The sequence below is a fragment of the Leopardus geoffroyi genome, chromosome C1 (assembly GCF_018350155.1).
Source record: "Leopardus geoffroyi isolate Oge1 chromosome C1, O.geoffroyi_Oge1_pat1.0, whole genome shotgun sequence".
NCBI classification, from domain to species: Eukaryota; Metazoa; Chordata; class Mammalia; order Carnivora; family Felidae; genus Leopardus; species Leopardus geoffroyi.
In genome coordinates, this window is record NC_059328.1 from 44,527,026 (window position 1) to 44,548,999 (window position 21,974).

The 21,974-nt window shown below is 57.5% G+C and overlaps 1 protein-coding gene across 1 annotated transcript; it reads left to right on the forward strand.

Moving 5' to 3' along the window:
* The first annotated feature begins 5,168 nt into the window (after window positions 1-5,168).
* BSND (barttin CLCNK type accessory subunit beta) lies at window positions 5,169-17,092 on the forward strand. Its single transcript, XM_045477529.1, has 4 exons — window positions 5,169-5,578; window positions 11,898-11,992; window positions 13,698-13,967; window positions 14,894-17,092. Exons 1-4 carry the CDS (start codon window positions 5,402-5,404, stop codon window positions 15,306-15,308), a joined length of 957 nt encoding a protein of 318 aa, XP_045333485.1. The 5' UTR covers window positions 5,169-5,401; the 3' UTR covers window positions 15,309-17,092.
* The last annotated feature ends 4,882 nt before the right edge of the window (window positions 17,093-21,974 follow it).

The window sequence follows — 21,974 nt, forward strand, 5'->3', positions numbered from 1 at the left end:
TAGGTTTCTCTCCACCAGGAAACTCTGCTAGAACAGAGGTATTTCTTTCCTTTACCTCGGTGTCCCTGAGGCCTAGAAACGGCGCCTGGCACGTGGAGGTGCTCAGCAAATATTCGCCGATGGACCGAAGGGATAGATGTCGCTACTGTTCTCATTCTTGGGCCCTCTCAGCCACGCGAGCCAGATCTTGTGGCTCTTCTGTAATGTTCTCCCTCCCCATCACCAACTCCTGCCTCCTTCCCTTCCTCTCCTTCTCTCCCGTCTGCCCCGACCCTTCCCACTATTGTGGAGACATACACTGGAATCCCGCCTCCACCCTCCCCTTCCTGTGTGATGCTGAGCTGGTTACACACACACACACACACACACACACACACTCTTCAGAGTCCCACACGTATCATGAGGATGGGGAAGGGGGGGTTATCAGATCTCTGCAATTCCTAAGGAGTTAATGGGGTCCCAGGCTGGGACACAGAGCCCAGATTCCCTCCTTCCCCCAAACCGAGGAATCTCCCCAGCCAGGTGGGTCAGGGAGCCGGCAGCGGGAGCTGGAGGCGGCAGGGGTGGGCGGGGCTTATCGGTAAGAGCCCCAACTAGGAGCAGTGACTTGTTCAAGGTCACCAGTGTCTTGGAGGCCGAGCCAGACCACAGAGCCAGTCTCCTTGTGAGGCAAGCCACCGTCCCCTTCTGAGCCACAGTGGCCCGTCAACTGGGGACCCTCCGGCAGGGTGCAGGACGGGGGAGCCCCGTGAGGCTGGGTCTGCCACTCCCACAGCCCCCAGTAGGCACCAGCTTGCTTCCTGGACTCTTGCCTCCTGGATGCAGCCGTCTGGTTTCTTCACCCACCACTCAGGGTTTATATGTGGTGCTGCCGCTGGGCCTGGGACATCAGGCCCCTCCCAAGCTGTCCCTGGGCTCCTCCCAGGCTTCTGTTTCCCTCTGGGCTGGCTGGTCACCCTGCCCCCTGAAGCACGCCACCTCAAATCAGTCCTAAATTTTCCAGTAGGAAACTCCCTAGCTACCCCCTGGCCCCCACCCTCAGCAACTAATCGCTCCTAAAAATTGTTCACTTTAATTTTCCTCTCCCTAGGCTTCTGCTAGAGCCTGGCAACTGCTCCTCTCTTCCACCACCCTGTTTTGCTTCTCCCAACCTGTTTTTGGAACCAGAGAATAATTGTAGAATTAAAATCTAATCCATGTTACCCTCCCCTGCGTACCCCCTTTAGAGACCCCACGTTGGCCTCTCAGAGATGTCAGATACCTTGGCATGACCCCAGGAGGCCCCCTGCCCGTGCTGCCCTCTCTGGCCTCCCTCTCTGCTGGAACTTCTACCCATCCTTCACTTCCCCAATATCAGGGGAGAGCCTAGCCTAGCCTCTGGGGATACAACAGTGCACAAAGCAAAGAGACAAGAGACAAGACAAATAAATAATGTATATAGCATGATAGATGGGGACGAGTACTATGGAGAAAAGTAAATTGGTAGAGAGGACAGGGAACACCTCGGCGGGGGGGGGGGGGGGGTTCTGCAGTTTTAGATGTCACAGCAGGGAGGCCTCAACATGAAGATGACATTTGGACAAAAGCTTGAAGGAGGTGCAGGCGGCAGGGGGGCATGCAAGTGTCTGGAGGAAGAGTTTTGCAGGCAGAAGGAACAGCAGGTGCAAAGGCCCTGGGGTGCCTTGTGTCCTGAGAAAAGCACGGAGCCAGGGCGCTGGGGTCCAGTGAGAGGGTGCAGGGCAGGAGATGGGCTCAGAGGGCAGAGGGGGTGGGCGGCACTGGCAAATTATCCAGGGCCTGGGGGCCATTTTGAGGTCTCTGGCATTTACTCTGGTAAAACGGGGCCCCCTTCCAGGGTTCTGAGCAGAGCAGTGACATGGTCTGACCTGGCCTTTGGGTTGAAAAGAGACTTCGATTAGGGAGACAGAGATGATGGGGGCTGGGACCTGAGTGATGAGCAGCAGTTGGAGATGAAAAGTGATTGGATTCTTACAGCTTAGAGGTAGGGCCAACAGGATGCGGATGTGAGAGGGGAGGTAAGGATGCTGGCCAGGATATCCAGGTGATGGCCTGAATAATGCTGGAAGGATGGAGTCAACTTGGGAGGGGCAGGTCTGAGGAGGCAGGGGAGTGGAGGGGTGGGGAGGTGCATGGCACTTAGAGTTTTGGCTCCAGCCATGTGTCAGGGCTTGCTTGCCCCCGGGCCTTTGCACTTGCTGATCTCCTTGTCAGAACTGCCTTTCCTGCCCTGACAGAACTCCAAATGACTTCTCAAGGATCCCTTCTATGAATCTGTGCCTTCATTCCTCCCACCTCCCCAGCCCCCTCCCCCCCGCCCCGCCAGTCTATCCCTCACTCTGCTTTGTGCATATACTGGACCTCACCCACGTCTCAGAGCCTTTATCTTACTGTGCCCCCGAAGGTAGGACCAAGCGCCATCACTCTCTGAAAGCCCATATTTATCAGAGCGCCTCCCTCACACTTCACAGAGCGTGTGTAGTAGGTGCTCAGCAAGAGACTGACTGGGGACCTGGTTTGAATTCTTGGCTCTGCTATTTACAGGTGTTGCCTCCATGAGCCTCAGTTTCTGCATCTGTCAAATGGGTGTGATCTGCCCTCCCCCCCCCCCCAACGCCTCCGAGGATTTCCAGAGGATCCTGAATGCATCCTAGAGGAAGGAAATAGCGGTTAGCGCGCCCTCTGCTGGAAGATGACAGACCTCTGAACCGCTGCTCCCACGACCTCGAGGTTGGGAGGAGGGTGAAGGCCACTGGCAGGTGGGAGGGGAGCGGGAAGCACGGAGGGCCGAACGTTTCCAACGCTCCGGACAAACACGTTCCCATTGAACCGTCACCGCGGCTCTGTGGAAGAGGTGACATCAGACCCATTGTACTGACCACATACTTGTCCCAGAGCTTACTTGTTGTCGCTACCCCCCCCTTTTTTTTAAGAGAGAAAAGGGGGAAAGGAGGCTGCGTCATGGCGAGGAACTAAAAGGTGGGGCGCAGAGGAAAATGCTCTGGTGACTTGGGAGGCTTTCCCTGAAAGTCTAAGGACCAGATTCATCTATACTGGGGCTGGGGCTGCACGGGTCCCGGTCCTCGTTTAGCCACCGACCCAGTTTAGGGAGATATTGGCCAGTCCCTGCCACTCCCCAGGCTCGGTTTCCTCGTCTGTGAAACGGGCACGATAACGTGGGCTGAGGGGCAGAGAAGGCCTGATTGCCTGGACCGTGAGCGTCTTGCAGAGCGGGTGCTACGACGGCCACCAGGGGGCGCGAGAGGCTCCTGCTGGACCGCGACCACGCAGATCCACTCCCTGCCTGCCTGCCCCAGGACCTGCCCGCACGGGCTGAAGCCCCTCTTCTGGGAAGGGCGCTTGTCGCTTCCGTCCTCTGAGCCTGTTTAAGATGATAATAGTACTGCCCTGGAGGGTCCGGCCAGGTTGATAATCAGATTACAAAGCACTTGTTCCTCCATTAGGTCACTTCCTTGCACAGTACCTAGGAGGTGGCCTGATAACCGCCTGTGGTGTTCAGGTGACAAGTCTCAAGCCCAGAGTGGAGCCACCAGCCAAGTTCACCTGGGGAGTCAAACTTGGATGTGACCAGGTGACTCTCAGCCTTTCTTGACCCCTTAGCAACCTCTCACTGTGAGGGTCTATTACAGGGGATCCCTCCCCCTCTCCCTCCCCTTCCTCCCCCCCCCCCCCCCCCCCCCCCCCCCCGCCGCTCCCAAGCCTCCCCTGGAAAAAGCATTTGCAAGCCATAGCACCAGGAAGAGGGTGGGAGCGCAGGTGTGGTGCCCCGGAGCGAGCACAGCTCAAGATGGGGAGGAGGGAGAAGGTGGTGACAACAAACAGAACCCCCCTCCTCCCCCCCCCAAACCTACTAAGTCACAACACCATCTGAAAGCCTTGTGTCCCGCGGTGGCAACTCAACCCTGTTAAAAACTACAAGTTACCGTTTTCTTTTAGAGATCCTGATGGCCTTTGTTTCCATATAGTCCCATGAAGGAATCTGATGTGTCCCATCAGCCTGTTCCCAGGACTGACACCCCAACACGAGAATGCCATTCTTAGGGGCGCCTGGTGGCTCCGTCGGTTAAGCATCGGACTTTGGCTCAGGTCATGATCTCACGGTTCGTGGGTTGGAGCCCCACGTAGCGGTCGGTGCCGACACCTCGGAGCCTGGAGCCCGCTTCGGATTCTGTGTCTGCCTCTCTCTCTCTGCCCCTCCCCCACGTGTGCTCTCTGTCTCTCTCTCTCTCACTCTCTCTCTCTCAAACATTTAAAAAATGCCATTCTTAGAATTAAGGCATCTTCCTAGGTCAGGGTGTCAGTCATTCACACCCTACGGGGGCATTAATGCACAGAGACTTTCTAGGGGGCAGCTCTTTGTAAGCAGGTGTAGGGGAGCACAGGGTATGAGAAAGGAACGAGGAACCCAGGGAAGCCAGGCCTGGCGGTCGCGCTGGTCCTGGGAGGTGCTGTTATTATCCCCGTCGTACAGAGGAGGAAAACTGAGACACAGAGAAGTAATTTAATCAAGGGCATACTGTCCCCCCACCCCCACCCCCGCCCATAGAGGAGCCAGAACCCAAGCTTGGCCCCCAGAGCGCGCCCTGCAAATTTTCATCTACAGTTAGGCAATATCACATGGTCGCCGGGTGCATAGCCTCTGGGTTCAGATTCTAGTTGCTCTGCCTGTGTGACCTTGGGCGATTTACCCCTCTGTCCTCATTTGTAGCCTGGGGGTAGGAGTAGTTGCCTCCCGGGATTCCCTTCTTTGGGTTAAAACCTGTGGGACGTTTAGAACAGTATCATGCATGCAGGCACCGTCCAGCAAATAGGAGCCATTAATCCTGAACCCCAGAGGGGAACACGACCTTGAAGAGTCCAGAGTTCTTCAGGACCCTCAAATGCTAGCCCGTGGGGCCCTGGAATCATCCAGCGGCCTGCTAACGTCTTTCGGCCGGGGCCTCTTTGTGCCCTGCTTCCCGTGGCCGGACGGCGTGGGGCCACCCGTCCAGCCCAGCTCAGCCCCACGCAGGCAAATGAGGTGATGTCAAAGCCTTGGCCGGGGCCCAGCCCCTGAAACCTCCCCTGCTCCCTCCCTCATGTTCTCCCTCGCCCAGATTCACACGCGCACACACGCACACAGGCTCTGGCCGGGCCCAGAGGGAAGGCGAGAGGGAGTCAAGGTGGGGGGGCGTCCCGGGCCCATCGAAGCGTAGCTCCTGCAGCCGGGGCGAGCCGTGCGCCCCTGACTGGAGCTGGACCCGGAGGGAGCCGCCCTCCCTTCCACCCGAAGCCCAGTCCCCAGTGGTCCCGGAGCGCCCTCCTTCTCTGTGTGGGTGTGTGTGCGGGCATCCGCCCTGGTTCCCCGGCCCCCCAGGCAGCCATGGCTGATGAGAAGACCTTCCGCATCGGCTTCATTGTGCTGGGGCTCTTCCTGCTGGCCCTCGGCACGTTCCTCATGAGCCACGACCGGCCCCAGGTCTACGGCACCTTCTACGCCATGGGCTGCGTCATGGTGATCGGGGGCGTCGTCTGGAGCATGTGCCAGTGCTACCCCAAGGTAGGTGGGGGTGGCCTCAGATGGGCTGCGGGCCCAGGGAGCTCGGGGGCCCTGCCTCTGTTCCCCCTCCTTCACTGGTCTTTTCCTCCTCCCCTGTTTTACTCTCTTTTCTTCCCTCTGCCCTCATGAGCATCCATCCATCCATCCATCCCTTCCTCCTCATCAGGATTGATCAGAAGCCCCCTGGACCCGGAGCCCTGAGCCCTGTGGGAGACACAGTGAAACCCCACGCACAATCATGTGCTTGACATCAATATTAAGGAGCGTTTGCTGCCTGCCAGGCATCCCTGCACGCGCGGTGTGGTTGTCCTCATCCTGCGTCTTTTGGTACTGTCTGTAGTTCCGTATTCTCTTATCTTTTAAGTTTATTGATTTTTGAGAGAGTGAGGGAGGGAGGGGCAGAGAGAGAGAGAGGGAGAAAGAAGGGGCCAGAGAAGGGGAAAGAGAGAGAATCCCAAGCAGGCTCTTTGCCAACGTGCAGACGCGGGGCTTGAACCCACGAACCGTGAGATCATGAGTTGAGCTCAAGTTGGCAGCCTACGCGACTGAGCCACCCAGGTGCCCCTGTAGTTCCATTTTAGAGTGGAGAGGCCCTGGGCTTAGGAAGTGAGGTCCCTCAGCCCCTAAGTGTCCAAGTTGGGGCTTAGAGCTCAGATGTGTGTGTCCACCTCCGAGGGCTATCCCTGTGTCCCAGAGCCGCTGAGAGTTCTAGGGTGGGTCAGGGGTAACTTTGACCGTGTGGCTTGGGCAGTGCTCTCTTCTTCGGTTTTATGTACTCCTAGCCCTATGAGTGACTTAATGATGAGAAGAGCACTGGTTTGGGAGTCCTGAGTTCTAGTTCCTGCTCTGTCTCAAACTTTCTGTGTGACCTTTGAGTGTCTGAACCTCAGTTTCTTTCATCTGTAAAATGGGCCCCAAGCTTTTATTTCTCCCAGCCTCCCAGAGTTATTATGAATAACAGAGAAGAGATGGGATGTAGGAAGGTTTTATAAACTGTAGGGTGTCGTATTTAGGAGAAGGGCTTCTAATCGCACTGTTAATGGTCCCCCCAGCAATGTGCGGGGCATGTCAGGCGTTGTGATCTGTCAGTGCCCAGGCAGGAGGAGTGACTTTTCCAAGGTCACACAGCTGGTCAGACAGACCCAGGGAGACAAGGAGAGAAGCATGGATTCTAACTTGGGCTCCGTCTCCAACCGCCTGGAAGACTCTGGGCAAACCCCTTCCTTCGCTGAGCCTCAGTTTCCTCATTTGTACAACGCGTGTGTCAGGCAGAGGGTGCCGGAAAGGGGGTGCATCGAAGGGCCCTGCGGGTCCTGACATGTAGGGCTCCAGGCCCCAGGCAGCCCCCACAACCCGCACCCCCCTCCTCCCTCCCACCTGGGTGGCTGTGCTCAGGGGTTCAGGGGAGGAGGGAGGGAGGGAGGAAGCTCCTGGGGGCCGGGACCTGGCTCTCCCCAGCCCTGCCCCCTCTGTGGGCCAGCCCCGGGCTGTCAGTGTGTCTGGTGCCGGGGCGGTCTGGACTGGTTTGTAGTCATTCACCGGGCAGTTTACAGTCAACTAGCCTCTGTCTGTGCAATGCCCTGAGTGGAGGTCACCAGGAGAAGAGGTCCTCGGGGCCCCTGCCACCTGCGTCACCACCTCCGTTGTCACCCTCCTCCCAGAGAGGAGGCTGCATCCTGGGGCCCGGCGAGGGGACCGCAGGGGTGTGGAGGGCGGTGTCCTTCCTGCCCTCTCCCCCTTTACCCGAGGTTGGCTCTGGGGGGCAGGTGAGGGCCCGGGTGGCGGTGGGGAGTGAGGGAGCGAGGGGAGAGGGAATCTTACTGGGTATTAATGAGTAACTGTTGATAGATCCACGTGTTCAGCTGCTGTGGAGGCAGCACCCGCTTTGGTGTCTACCAGGCCTAGAGGCAACTCCCTCCTCCCTACGCCCCTCTTCTGTGACCTTGGCAGGGGCTGCCCCCCACCTCCGGGAGCCTCGCGTGGTCCAGTGGGAGGAGTCAGGGAGGTCTTGTATGTGGGAGCCCCGTATCACACTCTCGTCCTCAGAATTGGCGTGTGTGGCGTTGGGCAGGCCTCTGAACGTGTGTGCAGGCGTGTGAGCCCCGGTGCGGGGCTGTGTGGGTGTGTGTTTCAGAGACGCAGGCTGTGCGAGCCGGCACACCGAGGCCGGGAAGGAAGGTGTGTTGTTGGCCGGGGAGGTGTCGCCGCCTCCCACGTTGTCTCAGGGCCTGGGCCGTCGGGGCCCTCAGCAGATGCCGGTGCCCATTCTCCCCTGCCTCTCAGTGCCCGACAAATGGGAATTTTCCGGGTTGAAGCAAACACAGATATAAGGGAACGGAATCAGCCAGTTAAGATATGAGAGTCACGTGAATGAAGCGGTCCCTGTCTTGAGGGGCTGGGGGTCTCATGGGGGAGACCATTTTCTGCCCGATGGGGAGAGAGCAGGCTTCACGGAGAAGACGAGCTGGCTTCTGTAGGTTAAGTAGAAGTCCACCAGGCGGAGAAGATGGGGAGAGACTTTCCAGGAAGGAGGAACAGCGTGACCCAAGACACGAGGTAAAAGGGCAGGGGGAGTGGGTCGACATGACTGCTGCAAGGGGAAGGTCGGAAGGAAGGTGGAGACGGAGAGGGCTCAGCTCCGCGGGGCCTGGGGACACGATTAGCCTTGCAGCTCAGGAAAGTTCCCAGGCTGACATCTGAAAGGATGGAGGTTCGGGGGCAACCAGGCCAGTGGAGGAGGACTACTCCTCACCGGTCCAGGTGAGAGATGGTGGGCCCCTGGACTGAGGCAGAATTTGAACCCAAGCCTGTAGGAACCGAGAAGAACTAATTCATCACATGTGCAGGGCCTGCTGTGGCCGGGCATAGCACTGGCACGTCTCCTGAGCTTATCTCATGGAATTTCTGAAATACACTTGGTCAGATGTGGTGGTTGGCTGGACCTCAGGCATGACAGAGGCAGAGGTATTGGGGCAAATCGGGTAGATGGGGCAGCAGGGATGCTGTGCCCGTAGGCTGAGGTGAGGCAGGGCTCCTGGGAGAAGGGAAGGGCTGGCAGAGAAGGCAGGGCCTCTCCCTGTCTGGCTTCTGTTTCTACCCACAGTTTCCCCAAACCCCTCTCCTGCCGGGTCTACTGGAGCCCGGGACCAGGCCCCTGATTGGTGGCTGATGAATCTGTCCTCTCTACGGGTCTCCCTCGCTCCCTCTGCCACCTCCCTTTGGGGACTGCTCACTGCTCTGCCTGAACACAAATCTGCCCATGTCCTCGTCTGCCGAGGACTCCTCCAGGGCTCCCATTGCTTCTGGGTAAAGACTGAACTCCTTAGTCTGATGTCCTGGGGTCCTCGTAGTCTGGTATCCCCTCACCAGTTTCAACTCTGCCTGTCCCTCTCTTAAAAGGACTTGTGTTCTAACATGCTCCAGCCTTTCCTTCCCCCTCAGGCTTTCCACTGTGGTGATAGTAGTGATGGTGTATCATGATGATGATGAAGGTAATCGTGATGATGATAGTGGTGTTGATGGAGATGACGATGGTGGTGATGGTGGTGATGTTGATGGAGATGATGTCGATGGAGATGATGATGGTGGTGATGGTGATGGTGGTGATGTTGATGGAGATGATGTTGATGGAGATGATGTTGATGGAGATGATGATGGTGGTGATGGTGATGATGTTGATGGAGATGATGGTGATGGTGGTGATGTTGATGGAGATGATGTTGATGGAGATGATGTTGATGGAGATGATGATGGTGGTGATGGTGATGATGTTGATGGAGATGATGATGGTGGTGATGATGTTGATGGAGATGATGATGGTGGTGATGGTGATGATGTTGATGGAGATGATGGTGATGGTGGTGATGTTGATGGAGATGATGTTGATGGAGATGATGTTGATGGAGATGATGATGGTGGTGATGGTGATGATGTTGATGGAGATGATGGTGATGGAGATGATGATGGTGATAATGATGATGGTGGTGATGTTGATGGAGATGATGGTGATGGTGATGATGTTGATGGAGATGATGTTGATGGAGATGATGATGGTGATAATGATGATGGTGGTGATGTTGATGTTGATGGAGATGATGGTGATGGTGGTGATGTTGATGGAGATGATGTCGATGGAGATGATGATGGTGGTGATGGTGATGATGTTGATGGAGATGATGTTGATGGAGATGATGGTGATAATGATGATGGTGGTGATGGTGGTGGTGATGGTGATGGTAAGGATATACTGATGATGTTGATGGAGATCATGACTGTGGAGGGGGTGATGGTGAAGGTGATGATGTTGATGGAGATGATGATAGTGGTGGTGGTGACGGTGACGATGGTGGTGTGGTTGTGACATGATGGTGACAGTGATAGAGATGATGGTAGTGGTGGTGATTGTGGGGTGCTAATCGTGTTGTTGATGAAGAGGAGGAGAAGGAAGAGGCGGAGGAGGAGGAGGAGGAAGGGAGGGAGACGGTGACTGAGCCATGAGGTAATGAGATAGAGGAATGGGCAGCTTCTAAGAAGTACAGAGCCAGCCGGCAAGTGCAGGGCATCCTTGGTAGGTGTGGAAGATACCGAGACCCTTGCCTTATTTCTAGACATTTGGGGGGAAGCTTACCACTCATAGGAGTTCTAAGAACCCCTCTACCCATCATCCCCTGCTCCCCAGCAGGAGGGAGCTTTTGCGGTGCAAACAAGTGTCTTTTACTCATCGTGCTCTGTAGGAAGAGAGAGACTATTTATGACTCTAGTATATTACAGTAGGGTCTCATCACATATTTGTTGAACGGATTTTCAGTTGAGGACAGCAGACTCAGAGAGGCCAGACAACTTCATCCCCCGTAGCATCAAACTATGGTTTACCGAGCGGCCCCTATGTGCCCAGCATTGTTCTGGGGAATTCCTCATACGTTATCTCATGGAATCCGCACAGCAACCCCAGGAGACGGGTCTCGCTAGCCCCATTTAACAAACATGGTGGCAAGATACACATCGCACGAAGTTTGCTGTCTTAACCATTTTGAATTAGTGTTAAATTCACATTGTTGTGCAACCGATCTCCGCAGCCCTTTTCATCTTGCAAAACTGAAACTCTATTACGCCCATTAAACAATAACTCCCCACCCCCTCCCTCCAGTCTGTGGCAACTGCCATTCTACTCTCTGTCTCTATGACTTTGACTACTGAAGGCACCTCATACAAGTGGACTGGTACAGAATTTGTCTTTTTGTTACTGGCTTATTTTTTTTTTTTAATGTTTATTTTTGAGACAGCACAAGCAGGGGAGGGGCAGGGAGAGGGGGACAGAGGATCCGAAGTGGGCTCTGTGCTGACAGGCTGACATCAGCGAGCCCGATGTGGGGCTTGAACTCACAAACCGTGAGATCGTGACCTGTGCTGAAGTCGGACGCTCAACCGATTGAGCCACCCATGGTGCCCCTGTTACTGGCTTATTTCTTCAAGGTTCATCCGTGTCGTAGCCTGTGTTAGACCTTCCCTCCTTTTTAAGGCCGAATGATGTTCCACTGCATGTACGTACCACATTTTATCTATTCATCTGTTGTTGGACACTTGAGCTGCTTCCAACTTTCGGCTGTTGTGAACAACGCTGCAAATATCTCTTCAAGCCTAGCCCATTTTACAGAGGAGCGCGTAGAGGCTCTGAGAGGAGGGATGAGCTGCCCGAGGGAGGAATCTCCCCAGTCTCCTGGATCCCCCAAAGCAGGGCTCCTTCTGTCTCATCCCACTGCCTCCTTTATGACCTGCCTCCCCTCTGCCACCAGGCACCCACCCCATGTGCTGCACCTGCAGAGACCTCTTGATCCCTGAAAGTTCAAGGACAGGGACTAGCGGGTGCAACGTCAGCCATTCCCTTCCCTTCCCCCGCCGCAGCCTCTGTGCCCAGAAATCGATGACAATGATCTGCTTTCCACTCACGGGCCAGATATGGATGAAGCACCCACTGTGTGCCAGGCACATTCTGGGCACTGGACGAGGACCCCGGGAAACGAGAAGACACCACCTCCTCCAGGGCAGGGATGTTTGTCTCATTTGCTCACTGCTGCCCCCTAGGGCCAAGGAGCGTGCTTGACACACAGCTGGTGCTCAATAAATGTCTTTTGGGTGAAATGAAGATCCTGATGGGAGCAGAAGCCTAGAGATCCAAACACCCTCCCCCTCTTCTCCCGCCGCCCCTGCCGCTGCTGGGTCCTGAGCCGGCCCCTCTCCTGTCACACGGCGGGGGCGAGGGCCCCCCTGGTCAGGATGGGCGGGGGAGCTGCAGAGAAGCCTTTTCTCCTTTGCCTCGCAGATCACCTTCATACCCGCTGACTCTGACTTCCAAGGCAACCTGTCCCCAAAGGCGCTGGGCCTGCTGGAGAATGGGCTCGCCTCCGAGATGAAGAGGTAGGTGCCAGGCCCTCGGGGGTGGAGGTGGGGGTGGGGGGCAGCGGCAGCCCCTCAGGCCAGGCCAGCCTCCTCTTACAGAGGAGAGTGATGGAGTCCGGGTGGGAGGGGCGGGCGGTGTCTCCTCTGCTTTGCCGCAGGTTCCCGCTTTGCCTCCTCACGCACTGAGAGCATGCTATTAATAATTGGGGATTGTTCTGAACTCTCAGTTCTACGACGTAGGCGTTATTATTCCCACTTTACAGATGAGGAAACTGAGGCTCAGGGACTTTGTCCTGTCTTGGAGTGACGTAGAGGCGGGGCCAGAAATCAAGAACAGGTGTGGCCCCAAATCCCAAACAGCTGTGACGGCTACTATGCCTTGTGACGGCAAACAAGGGGCATGTCGATGGCCAAGCATAGCCGTGTGGGATTTGGGGAAAGCGACTTACCGCTCTTTGCCCCACCTGCAAAATAGGGGTACTGATAGCACCTTTCTCCTAGGGCTTCGGGGAGAGATAGGTGAGATAATATAAGCAAAGTGCTGAGAACAGAACCTGGGGTGCATGGTAGGCCCTCTCCCTAAGCGTGTCACCATTCATAGGAAACACTTCCTTTGCACCAGAGGCTAAACCGGTAATGCACTCGTGACTTCCTTCAGTCCTCATAGAGACCCTGTGAAGTGGGGAGGCGGTGGGGGGGGGGTTCGGGGGGGTCAGGCCTTTTATACAGATGTGGAAACTGAGGCTCAGAAAGGACAACCACAGGCCTTAAACCTCGTAGGGAGTCAGCGATGGGCCAGACCCTGGGGAGGGAGTGGGACCGGCCACCCTCCCCAGCCCTGGAGGCTGTGGCTCTGTGCTCAGAGCGCTAAGCTGCACGTCCAGGGTCTGTGACCAGGGCCCTGGAACGGTCTGCGTTGCCTAGGGAAGGAGGCAGGGATGGTGTTTTCTGTTCCTGGCGCACGGAGTGACCGAATGTCCCCAGGGGAGTGAGGTGGCTAGACCCTGGGTGGGCGCAGGGGTCAGCCTCGGGATCGGTCCCACAGGGAGGGCCACTGCACAGAGCTGCTGCTCAGGCTGCTCTGAGTTCTGGGCTCACCCGTGTGATCCTGGGTGAGGGAGCTAGGCTCCGAACCTCACTTTCCGGAGGGGCTGCAGACAGCATAGAGAACGTGATGGCTGGAGCCCTCGCTCTGCCACCTGCTGTCTGAGGCACCCACAGCTCAAGTCGCAGGGCCTCCCAGCTCCCAGTTACGGTGCGGATTAGCCGAGCTCCCTGACGGAGCCTGGCAGGCAAGGAGCACTCGACCGCTGGGCTGTTGTCCTCACCTGAACAACACTGGGCTCCGAGGTGGTGTTCGGAATAAATGGGATGGGAAGCGGGGGCCTTTAGCCCACTGTCTGAAACACAGCCCGCTTTCAGCCAATGCGGACTGGGGTGCATCTCACAACTGTACTCCTGGGGTTACCTTTGGAGACGTGGAGTAAAAGGGAGCACTGGACTGAGAGTCTGAGCCCTGCCACACCTTCTTGGGCCTCAGTGTTCTCATCCATGAACTGGGTACAGTTACATCCCCCAAAGGCTTCTTGGAGACCCGGGGAGACCGGATGTCCAGAACAGGGGGGCCGGGGGCAGAGGGGGGAACGCCGATGTCTCCTCCTGTGTGGACCTTTGCCCACCGACCTGTCTGTCCTGTCTCCGCTGTCTGCTGTGCCCCACCCAGCTCCCAGCCCCCATACGTCAGGCTGTGGGAGGAAGCCGCCTATGACCAGAGCCTGCCTGACTTCAGCCACATCCAGATGAAGGTCATGGGCTACCATGAGGACCCCCGTCCCCTGCTGGCACCTGAGCCGGGACAGCCGCAGCTGGGAGCCAGTGGTGGAGGAGAAGGTGGCCCTTGTGAGGCTCGGGCCTGGATGGAGGCTGCGGTGGTCATCCACAGGGGCTCAGATGAGGACGGGGAAGAGAGAAGCCCGACTGAGAGCAGGCTTGGGTGAGTGCACGGAGTGCAGGAGTGGGGATGGTGCCCAGTTCTGGGGTGAAGGAAGAGGGGCTGTGGGCCACTGATGGCTGGTGGGGGAACATCTGGGACCAGAGAGGGCATGGGGGTGGGGACACCCTGAGAGACAGCCGATGTAGCAGACGCATGAGTCTGGGCTTGGTCGGCCGGGCCCAGGTTCGAATCCCAGCTCCTCTGCTGCGTAGCCTTGGCGAGCTTCTTATCCCCCTGGGCCTCAGTTCCCCCATGTGGGAATCATCACTCCTACCTCAGAGGGTTGTTGTGAGAACTGGGACAGTGCTTTCAAGTGCCAGGCCCACCACCTCCCCCTGTACTCTCTGAATGCTCATTGTGAGTTCCCCTGGGGGCAGGGAGCCTGACGACCTGAGTTCAAATGCGGGCTCTGTTGCTGAGGTGCTCTGGGACCTCGGGCAGGGCGCTCCCCACCCAGCCCTTCCCTGGCTGTTTATGAACTGGGCTTCTCCTGCGTCCATTTATTCATTTATCCTACCACCATTGCTGGAACCTACTGCCTGTCCCCCCCCCCCCCCCGAAGACCCCTACCCCTCAGGAGCTCCCTGCCCAATGTGGGAGGCAGACAAGGGAACAGAAGGTGACCCCTGAGTGGCTGGAGAGGCAGAGGAAGGACCCGGTGTGGATAATAACATAATAATGCCCATTTCTTGAGCACCTACTATGTGCCAGGCATTGTGCAAAGTGCTTTGCACCCACTATGCGCTGTAATCCTCCGAGACAACCCTAGGAGTGAGTACGATTACTTCTCCCACTTTACAGGGGAGGAAACTGAGGCCCAGACAGGTGAACTCACCTGCCCCGGGCCTTGCAGCCAGTGGCTGGAATTTGTACCCAGGCACTCTGACTCAGGGCTACCCTCGCCCTCTCGGCCTTTGCTCCTGCAGCCTCCGGGCCTGTCCCCAGGGCCCTGCACCCCTGGCTTCCTTCCAAGATGACCTGGATGTGGGCTCCAATGAGGAAGGCAGCCTCCACCCATCTCCGCCTGAGGAGGACGAGCCTCACCCCCCGCCCGGGGAGCCCTGGGCCTGCAAGTGCCCGCTGGACCGCTTCCATGACTTTGCCCTGATCGACGCCCCCACGTCAGAGGACGCGCCTCCAGAGCGGCAGTGGTGGGATACCGCCCTGTCCAGCTATGGGCAGCAGTCCCAAAGGACAAAGGAGGAGGAGGAGGAGCCTTCAGACATAGGCACAGAGGAGCCAGAGCAGGAAGGGGAAGACTTGTACTATGGGCTGCCGGACAGCCCTGGGGACCCCCTTCCGGACAAGGAGCTGGGCTTTGAGCCCGACGCCCAGGGCTGAGATGGGACCACTCCCCGGGTTCTAGCCCTGCACCACCGCTAACCCTCATGCCACCTCACAGGGCCTCGATGCCCCTGTCTGCCAAATGGGGCTGTGTGGAGGTTTGCACAAGACAGTGGACCCGAGAGCACTCTGGGGGCTCCAAGAAGTGCATGGGGAGGGGATGTTTGCTGTCAGTGGACCGTTGCTCTCCAGCTGTTAGTTTCCTGTGGTGAAGCTTTGAAGGTACGCTGTGATTCCCTGAGAAGATTCGCTGCCGCTGGGGCCCTCAAGAGCCTTTTCTGCCTCCCCCCAAAGCTGGCCTCTGAGCAGGACCCAACTTGGTGCTACCCTGATCCTCTGTGAAGGCCTCTCAGGGTTCCCGATCCCGCTCCCCGCCCCCCACCCCCCCATCCTGCCCCACGCCCCATTCGGAGCAAACCACGCCGTCTGCCCACGTCCCTCCTGTGGCCCCCTCGGCCCCAGATCCAAAACCTTCCATGAGTTGCCTCTGCTGACCTCCCCCTGGCCGGCCCCGCACCACAACCTCCTCTCTCTAATTCCACGCCCCCCTCCCACTGCCGCGTCCCAAGCTGTCCCCTCCACCAGCGTGCCCTTTGCTTCCTTGCATGTCTTGGCAACTTCATGCTCAGCCTTCAGACCCCGGCACAGATGTCCCTCCTCTGAAAGCTTCGCCTGGTGTTACCGCCTCCGGGAACGAGTTACTTCTGGCTCCTCTGTGCCACCCTCGGGCCTCGAACACTTACCGCCGGAGCAGGGCTGGCTGCTCGAGGCTAGCACGTTAACTCTCCTCACCTCAGTATCTCCTGCGCTCCGGCCAGTGGTCACTGAAGGCTTACAAGCCTGAGCAGAGCCTTTTGCAGGTGGTTGCCCCCATCGCCATCCCCGAACTCTCAGCCCCCCACCCCTTCATTCTCTGGCATTCAGACCTCCAAATGGCATGCACAGGAGTCACAAAGGTGGGCAGAAAGCCACCACAGAAACTCCCTTCCCTGCAGAGTACATCTGCGTTGGCTTAGGACTATGGGTGAAACGAAGCCTCCTGGCTCGATTCAGCTTGATTCTGGTGGTGTTTACGGAGCACCTACCGTGTCCCAGACACTATGCCGGACTCTTTAGGGGGAGAGAGACACGAACCTAGAAGGTTCTTGCCCGCCAAGAGCTTACGATCTACTGAGCTTGGCATCTTGTAAGTTAGGAACAGAGTGCAGAGTGCAAGCCAAGGCGGGAGCCGAGGGGTTGACAGTGGACACACGGGGGGCAGTAGAGTGACAGCCGCACAACCGTCTGGGGCCATCGAAGGCAGCGACGACCAGCTCAGGCTACCTGAGCAACCCCCGAAGGTATCACTGTCCCGCAGCCTCCCGGTGTAATGCTTGTATGAGTCTGATCTCTGCCAACGCCTGTGTGCCCCAGCATGGACAGTGGCAGCGTCCGAGAGAAGGCCAGTGACAATGCTTCCCACTCAGAACTTGCACCCGGGGCCTCTGGGTTAGAGTTAGGGGTCTCGGCTGAGGGAGGGGGACGCGCCCTGTGCTGAGTCAGAAGTACACGCCCCTGGAGACGCACCTCCCCCTTCATTCTGGGTCATTACCACCCCCACCCAGTAGGAAAGCCTCTATGGTGAAGGGCGCCGCGGGGCACATCCCCTCTGCCATCGTATGCTCCCGCCAGTGGCCCTGAGACAGTGGACAGTAAGGTGCAGCGTCAGGGGAGCAGGTGACCTGCATCAGAAGGGGCGTCTGGGCAAACAGCTAAAATAAAGTTTTCGATGTTTAAAGGGGTCACCTTCACCTGCAAATTCTTTTATGTGAAACTACCACGCATCCCCTCTCTGGGCGGGATGAATAAGGCATCGTGCCCGGCGGGCACCGTGGGCACTCTCTGGAAAGTGAACACCACCCGCGGTGTGGTGACCATGTGGGACAGCTGTGTGGCACAGAATCTCAGGAGCTGCCCGTGCCCCTGAATCACAACTGCGGGGAGTTTCCCAGAGAACCCAGAGCCTCTGGCTGCCAGGCCCGCCAGCAGAGAGCCTAACCCTGTCCCGGGGAGTGGCACGGCGGGGGGGGGGGGGGGGTTGGGGCAGCAGAGAGAGATGGCGAGGCTCAGGCTTTGCCAGTCCTGGGTCCCCCCCATGTCTTGCAGCGTGATGGGGATCCCGTATGCATAGTCAGCGCTGGGCAGTCCTGGTCTAGGCCCACTGTCCCCACTTATTATTCGTGGACCCTTTCACTATCAAAGTTGTCCCAGCTGAAGGATAAATTATGCATTCACCCCGCTCTGCAAACTGGGGCAAGTCTGGTCGCCTCTGGGGCCCTCACGTTCCTCGTGTGCAAAAGGGAGGTGAGATGGTCCCCTGCCTTTGACTTTTGCAGAGTTAGATGTTTGATAGAATCCATCTGCCAGTGCCCTGCGGGAGAAGCCCACCCAGAGCTCACGCATAGTTATTAGTTGAGTTCACTATGGCCGTGAGGGCGACAGACCCCAAGGCAGCCATGTCCCAGAGGGGGTGAGAAAGAGCTTATTGAGGAGTTAGGGGTTTTGAGGGAGGGCCTGGGGAAGTGGGGCTCTGCCCCACACCGGGTACTGGCGGGAAGCAGGACTAACCCTCTGATTAATCCGTCCGATCTAGAAGGAGGGAAGGCTAGGCCCAAGCTAATGCTGTCGTCGGGTCGTTGGCAGACGGGCAGAGCTCACGGACCAGCCACGAGAGGCGGGTGTGTGCTCACTGTTGTGTGTTGTGTGTTGTGTGTTCCTGCTTGGCTGGGCTCAGCCACAGTTACTCGGTGGCCTTGATTTGCCTTGACCGTCATGGGCACAGAGCGGCCTTCGCCTGATGCCGATGTTCCGTGAAATTGCTCATGTTCAACAGGACTTGGAGGCCTAGCTGCGAGGGCCAGGCTGGCTCCTGGCTGCCAGGCTCTTCTTCCTCAGGGCTCACTGCCTGGGGGTCCTCCGTGGGGGGCCTGCCAACGACTATGGGGACGCGGGGGTGCCGAGGAGAACATGATGTGGATTCCGTTTGAAAGGAAGGGTCTGCAGCTTTTTAAAAGTTTGACGAGCAAGGGGGCAGCGGGGCTCTCGTGCCATTTGGCTCTGACCTTCCCAAAGTCCATGATTTGCCTCGCTGGCTTGTTACACCTGAAATCCCATCGCTGTGCTCTGTTCCCTTGGCCTTGGCGACTTTCAGTCTCCTCTAAGAACATGGGCCTCTGGGACGGCCCCTCTCACTGGTTGATGAACTGGGAGGAGGGCGGGCGAGGTCTTCATGATGGTCCAGGGGTGGGTGGGCTGCCCTTCAGGTCTGGAGGCCTTGGCGAGCCCGGGGATGTCAGCCCTCAGCCCCAGGCTCCAGATCCATGTACCATGGCAGAAATTCTGGCTCTTTTCACCCTCCAGTCAGGTCAGAGGGACTTGGGAAGTTTCCACTCTCTGGGGAGGAAAAGGCCCTGGAGGGATAGTCCCTGCCCTTAACTGAACAAGAAAGTGGTCCCGGGGGTAGTGAGCTTGGGCTTGCCCTGACCTTGGGCAGGTTGCAGCCTCCCCTGGGCTTCTGTCCCTGTTCGCCATGTGACTAGGTGGACACAGACAAGATTTCACTTTTATTAACAGTCCTTAAACACTGTTTCAGGTGCCTTTGTGCCTATTATCCCAACTTGTCCTCACAACTGCCCTGGGGACAGATCCATCAGCCCCACCTATGACATGTTTGTTCTAAATCCCACACCCTGGGGGCGCCTGCGTGGCTCAGTCGGTTGGGCATCCTACTTCGGCTTAGGTCATGATCTCGCGGTCCGTGAGTTCGAGCCCCGCATCGGGCTCTGTGCTGACCGCTCAGAGCCTGGAGACTGTTTCGGATTCTGTGTCTCCCTCTCTCTCTGCCCCTCCCCTGTTCATGCTCTGTCTCTCTCTGTCTCAAAAATAAATAAACGTTAAAAAAAAAAAAAAAAAAGAATATGATCCCATATATACCTGTGTGTAGCTGTGAATAGAAAAAACTCAAAAGAGATCATCTCTGGGTGATGGGACTCTCCTTTAGGAAATTTGTGTAGGGAGCATGTAAATAATGATCAAGAAATAGCATTTTCACATTCAGAAAATAAGCAGTGATGCTAGCTGTATTTAAAAAAAAATAAAATATTGGGCTTCCAGGAAGTCGTTCACCCCCATCTGACCAGAGAATTTGAGGGAAGCCAATGGACCGCCTGGGGCATGCTGGAGAACAGATTCCGGCACGCACGGAGTGAGGGCGCTGAACTTGACCTACAAAGGTCCCATCTGAAACAGGGTGTTATTCCAACCTTATGAGGGAGGCAGGGCAGATGCCATGGTCCCAGGGAAACATGCAAACCTAAGGTTCTGTGAGAACTGGAGCGAGTAAGGTCCCCGGTGTGGCTATAAGGGGCTGGGACTCACCCCCTGTGGCCCTCCCGTCCTCCCCCGCTCCCAGCCAGCCCCTCCAGCACCCCCAAAGGCCCCACCTCTCCCTCTGGGCTTTGAAGCCAGACCCCGTGTCCCCGTGTTCCTGGCCTAGGCACGTCTCTCGGCTCCCACAGGACACGTCCCTCCTCACCCTTCTCCTCTGGCCGGTCTGCCAGCCAAGCAGGTTCTCAGCGGGGCCCGGGCAGGTGACTGGGTGACAAGCAGGAAGGCCGCACTGGGCCTCAGGGCCCAGGAAGATGGGGCAGCTGTGGGGTCTGCAAGGTGGGGCTGACAGGCAGCACCTGTAGTGGCTGCAAACACAGGTTTAGACCGAGTGGCGTTGCTATCTTTTCCCCAGACAAACCCGGATTATCTCTGTGAAAGTGACCCTGGGGAAAAGCAGGGAAAAGAAGAGGAAGAAGCCAGCAGAGACCGGTGTTGATTCTGTACTTGGCAAATGTCCCCAGGGTCACCGCTGTGCTGGGCGGGGACACGGGCTGTCCTGACCAGAGCCAGCATTCTTCCGTGCGCCCGTGGTGCTGTTTGCTGATTCGTGAACACGTTAGCTAATTTGATCTTCGCCCCAAGGGTGGCAGGTAGTGCCATCCGAGATGAATCAAAGAAAACCGCCCTGAAGGAGAAGCAGGGGGCAGAGATTTACCAGGGGCAGGGATCACTTAGGGACAGCAGGGTTTTTTTTTTCTTTCTGGGATGGTGATGGTGGTGGCGGGGGCAGACTGGACCATCAGATGGTTTAGGCCTATGTTCACTCCTCCGAGGAATCTGGATTATCAGCTATGACCCTCTCCATCTTTTTCCTTTGGAAAAAGGAAATCGGTCTGGAACAGTTTCATGTCCCCAGTGACTCCAGTTTTCTTCTCTCGCTTCCTTTCCTGCCTCTTCCTTCTCTCTGCTCCCTTCGTCTTCTGAAGTGTGATGTTCAAACCGTCTGCCTGAGCCTCGGTTTTTCCGATCAAAGTAACAGGATGCCAGTCAATGCCATCCCACCTCTTCCCCCGGGGAACACCTTTATCTTCCCTGCCTGAGGTGGGGTGTCCAGACCCTACCCCTTATTCCCTGCGGGATCTTCCCCAGCCTCAGTTTCCGCACCCCTGCGATGCAAGGCCTGAGGGCGAGGGGCAAGGTGGTTAACTGCCGTGTGGATTTCAGGGCTTCTGGCCATGCGGGCTCAGATGGCTGCCTTCCCTGCATCATTAACACCCTGACCGGGAGGTGATGGAAATATTTTGGCCTGGGGGTGACGGGGTCAGTGGCTGGGAGCTGCCGATGGCACATTCCTCCCGGTCCCCACCCCCACTTGCCTGGGGCTTTGGGGCTGCTGGCCGATTCTCTCCTTGCGCCCCAGACCCCGGGGCAGTTGATGCAAATTGGGTGCAAGTACTTGGGGTCTTCTGGATGCAAACTGGTGATACAGGGGCTGTTTGTATGGAGGGATGCGACTGCCCTCCAACCGTTCCCTGCCCCCTCCACACGTGTCCACTGTGATGGACCCCTCCCCTTGTGCCATGAGCACATAAAGCATTGGCAGAACTGTCACCTCATCTGGCCTCACATCTCCTTGGAGAGGTCGGAGTTACCATCACCATTTTATGGATGAGCACACTGAGGCTCGGAGAGGGGCAGTGACTCGCTCTGGGTCGCACCGTGGGTTCAGTGGCAGGGCTGGGACTAGCACCCTGTCCTGGAGCCCAGCCTGGGGTCCCGTCTCATCGGCCTCCCAGGCCTGTTTCTGAGAGTACTGCCTGGAGGAGGTGGCCCTGAGGCCGTCTAGAAAGATGTACGGGCGCGCTCCAGAAGGGAAGAGTGGACCCGCCTGCGGTTGCGGGGTGGAGTGGGGCAGCCTGGGCCACTTCGAGCACTGCCACATGTCCAGGGATCAAACCCACACTTTTTGGGCTGCCTCAGAATCTCCTGGGGGAGCTTGTGAGATGCAGATTCCCCGGCCCCGCCTTAGAGACTGCGGGTCGGTCAGGGGAGTCTGCACTTTCCACAGACCGGTTCCCTGTCCCCACCCCAGAGTTCGGACACACGTGGTCCCTGGGGCACTCTTGAGGAGGGGCACAGCAGGACTGGGGGACTGAGCCCAGCTCAGTGTGCAGGGGTGAGGGTGGGGCGGGAGGTGTGGCGTGAGCCCTGGGAACAGTGGCAGGGGCCGGACCCTCTTGGACCACCCTATCTCTAAGTGGGGCGGCTCTCCCACCCCTCCCCTTTCCATCTTTC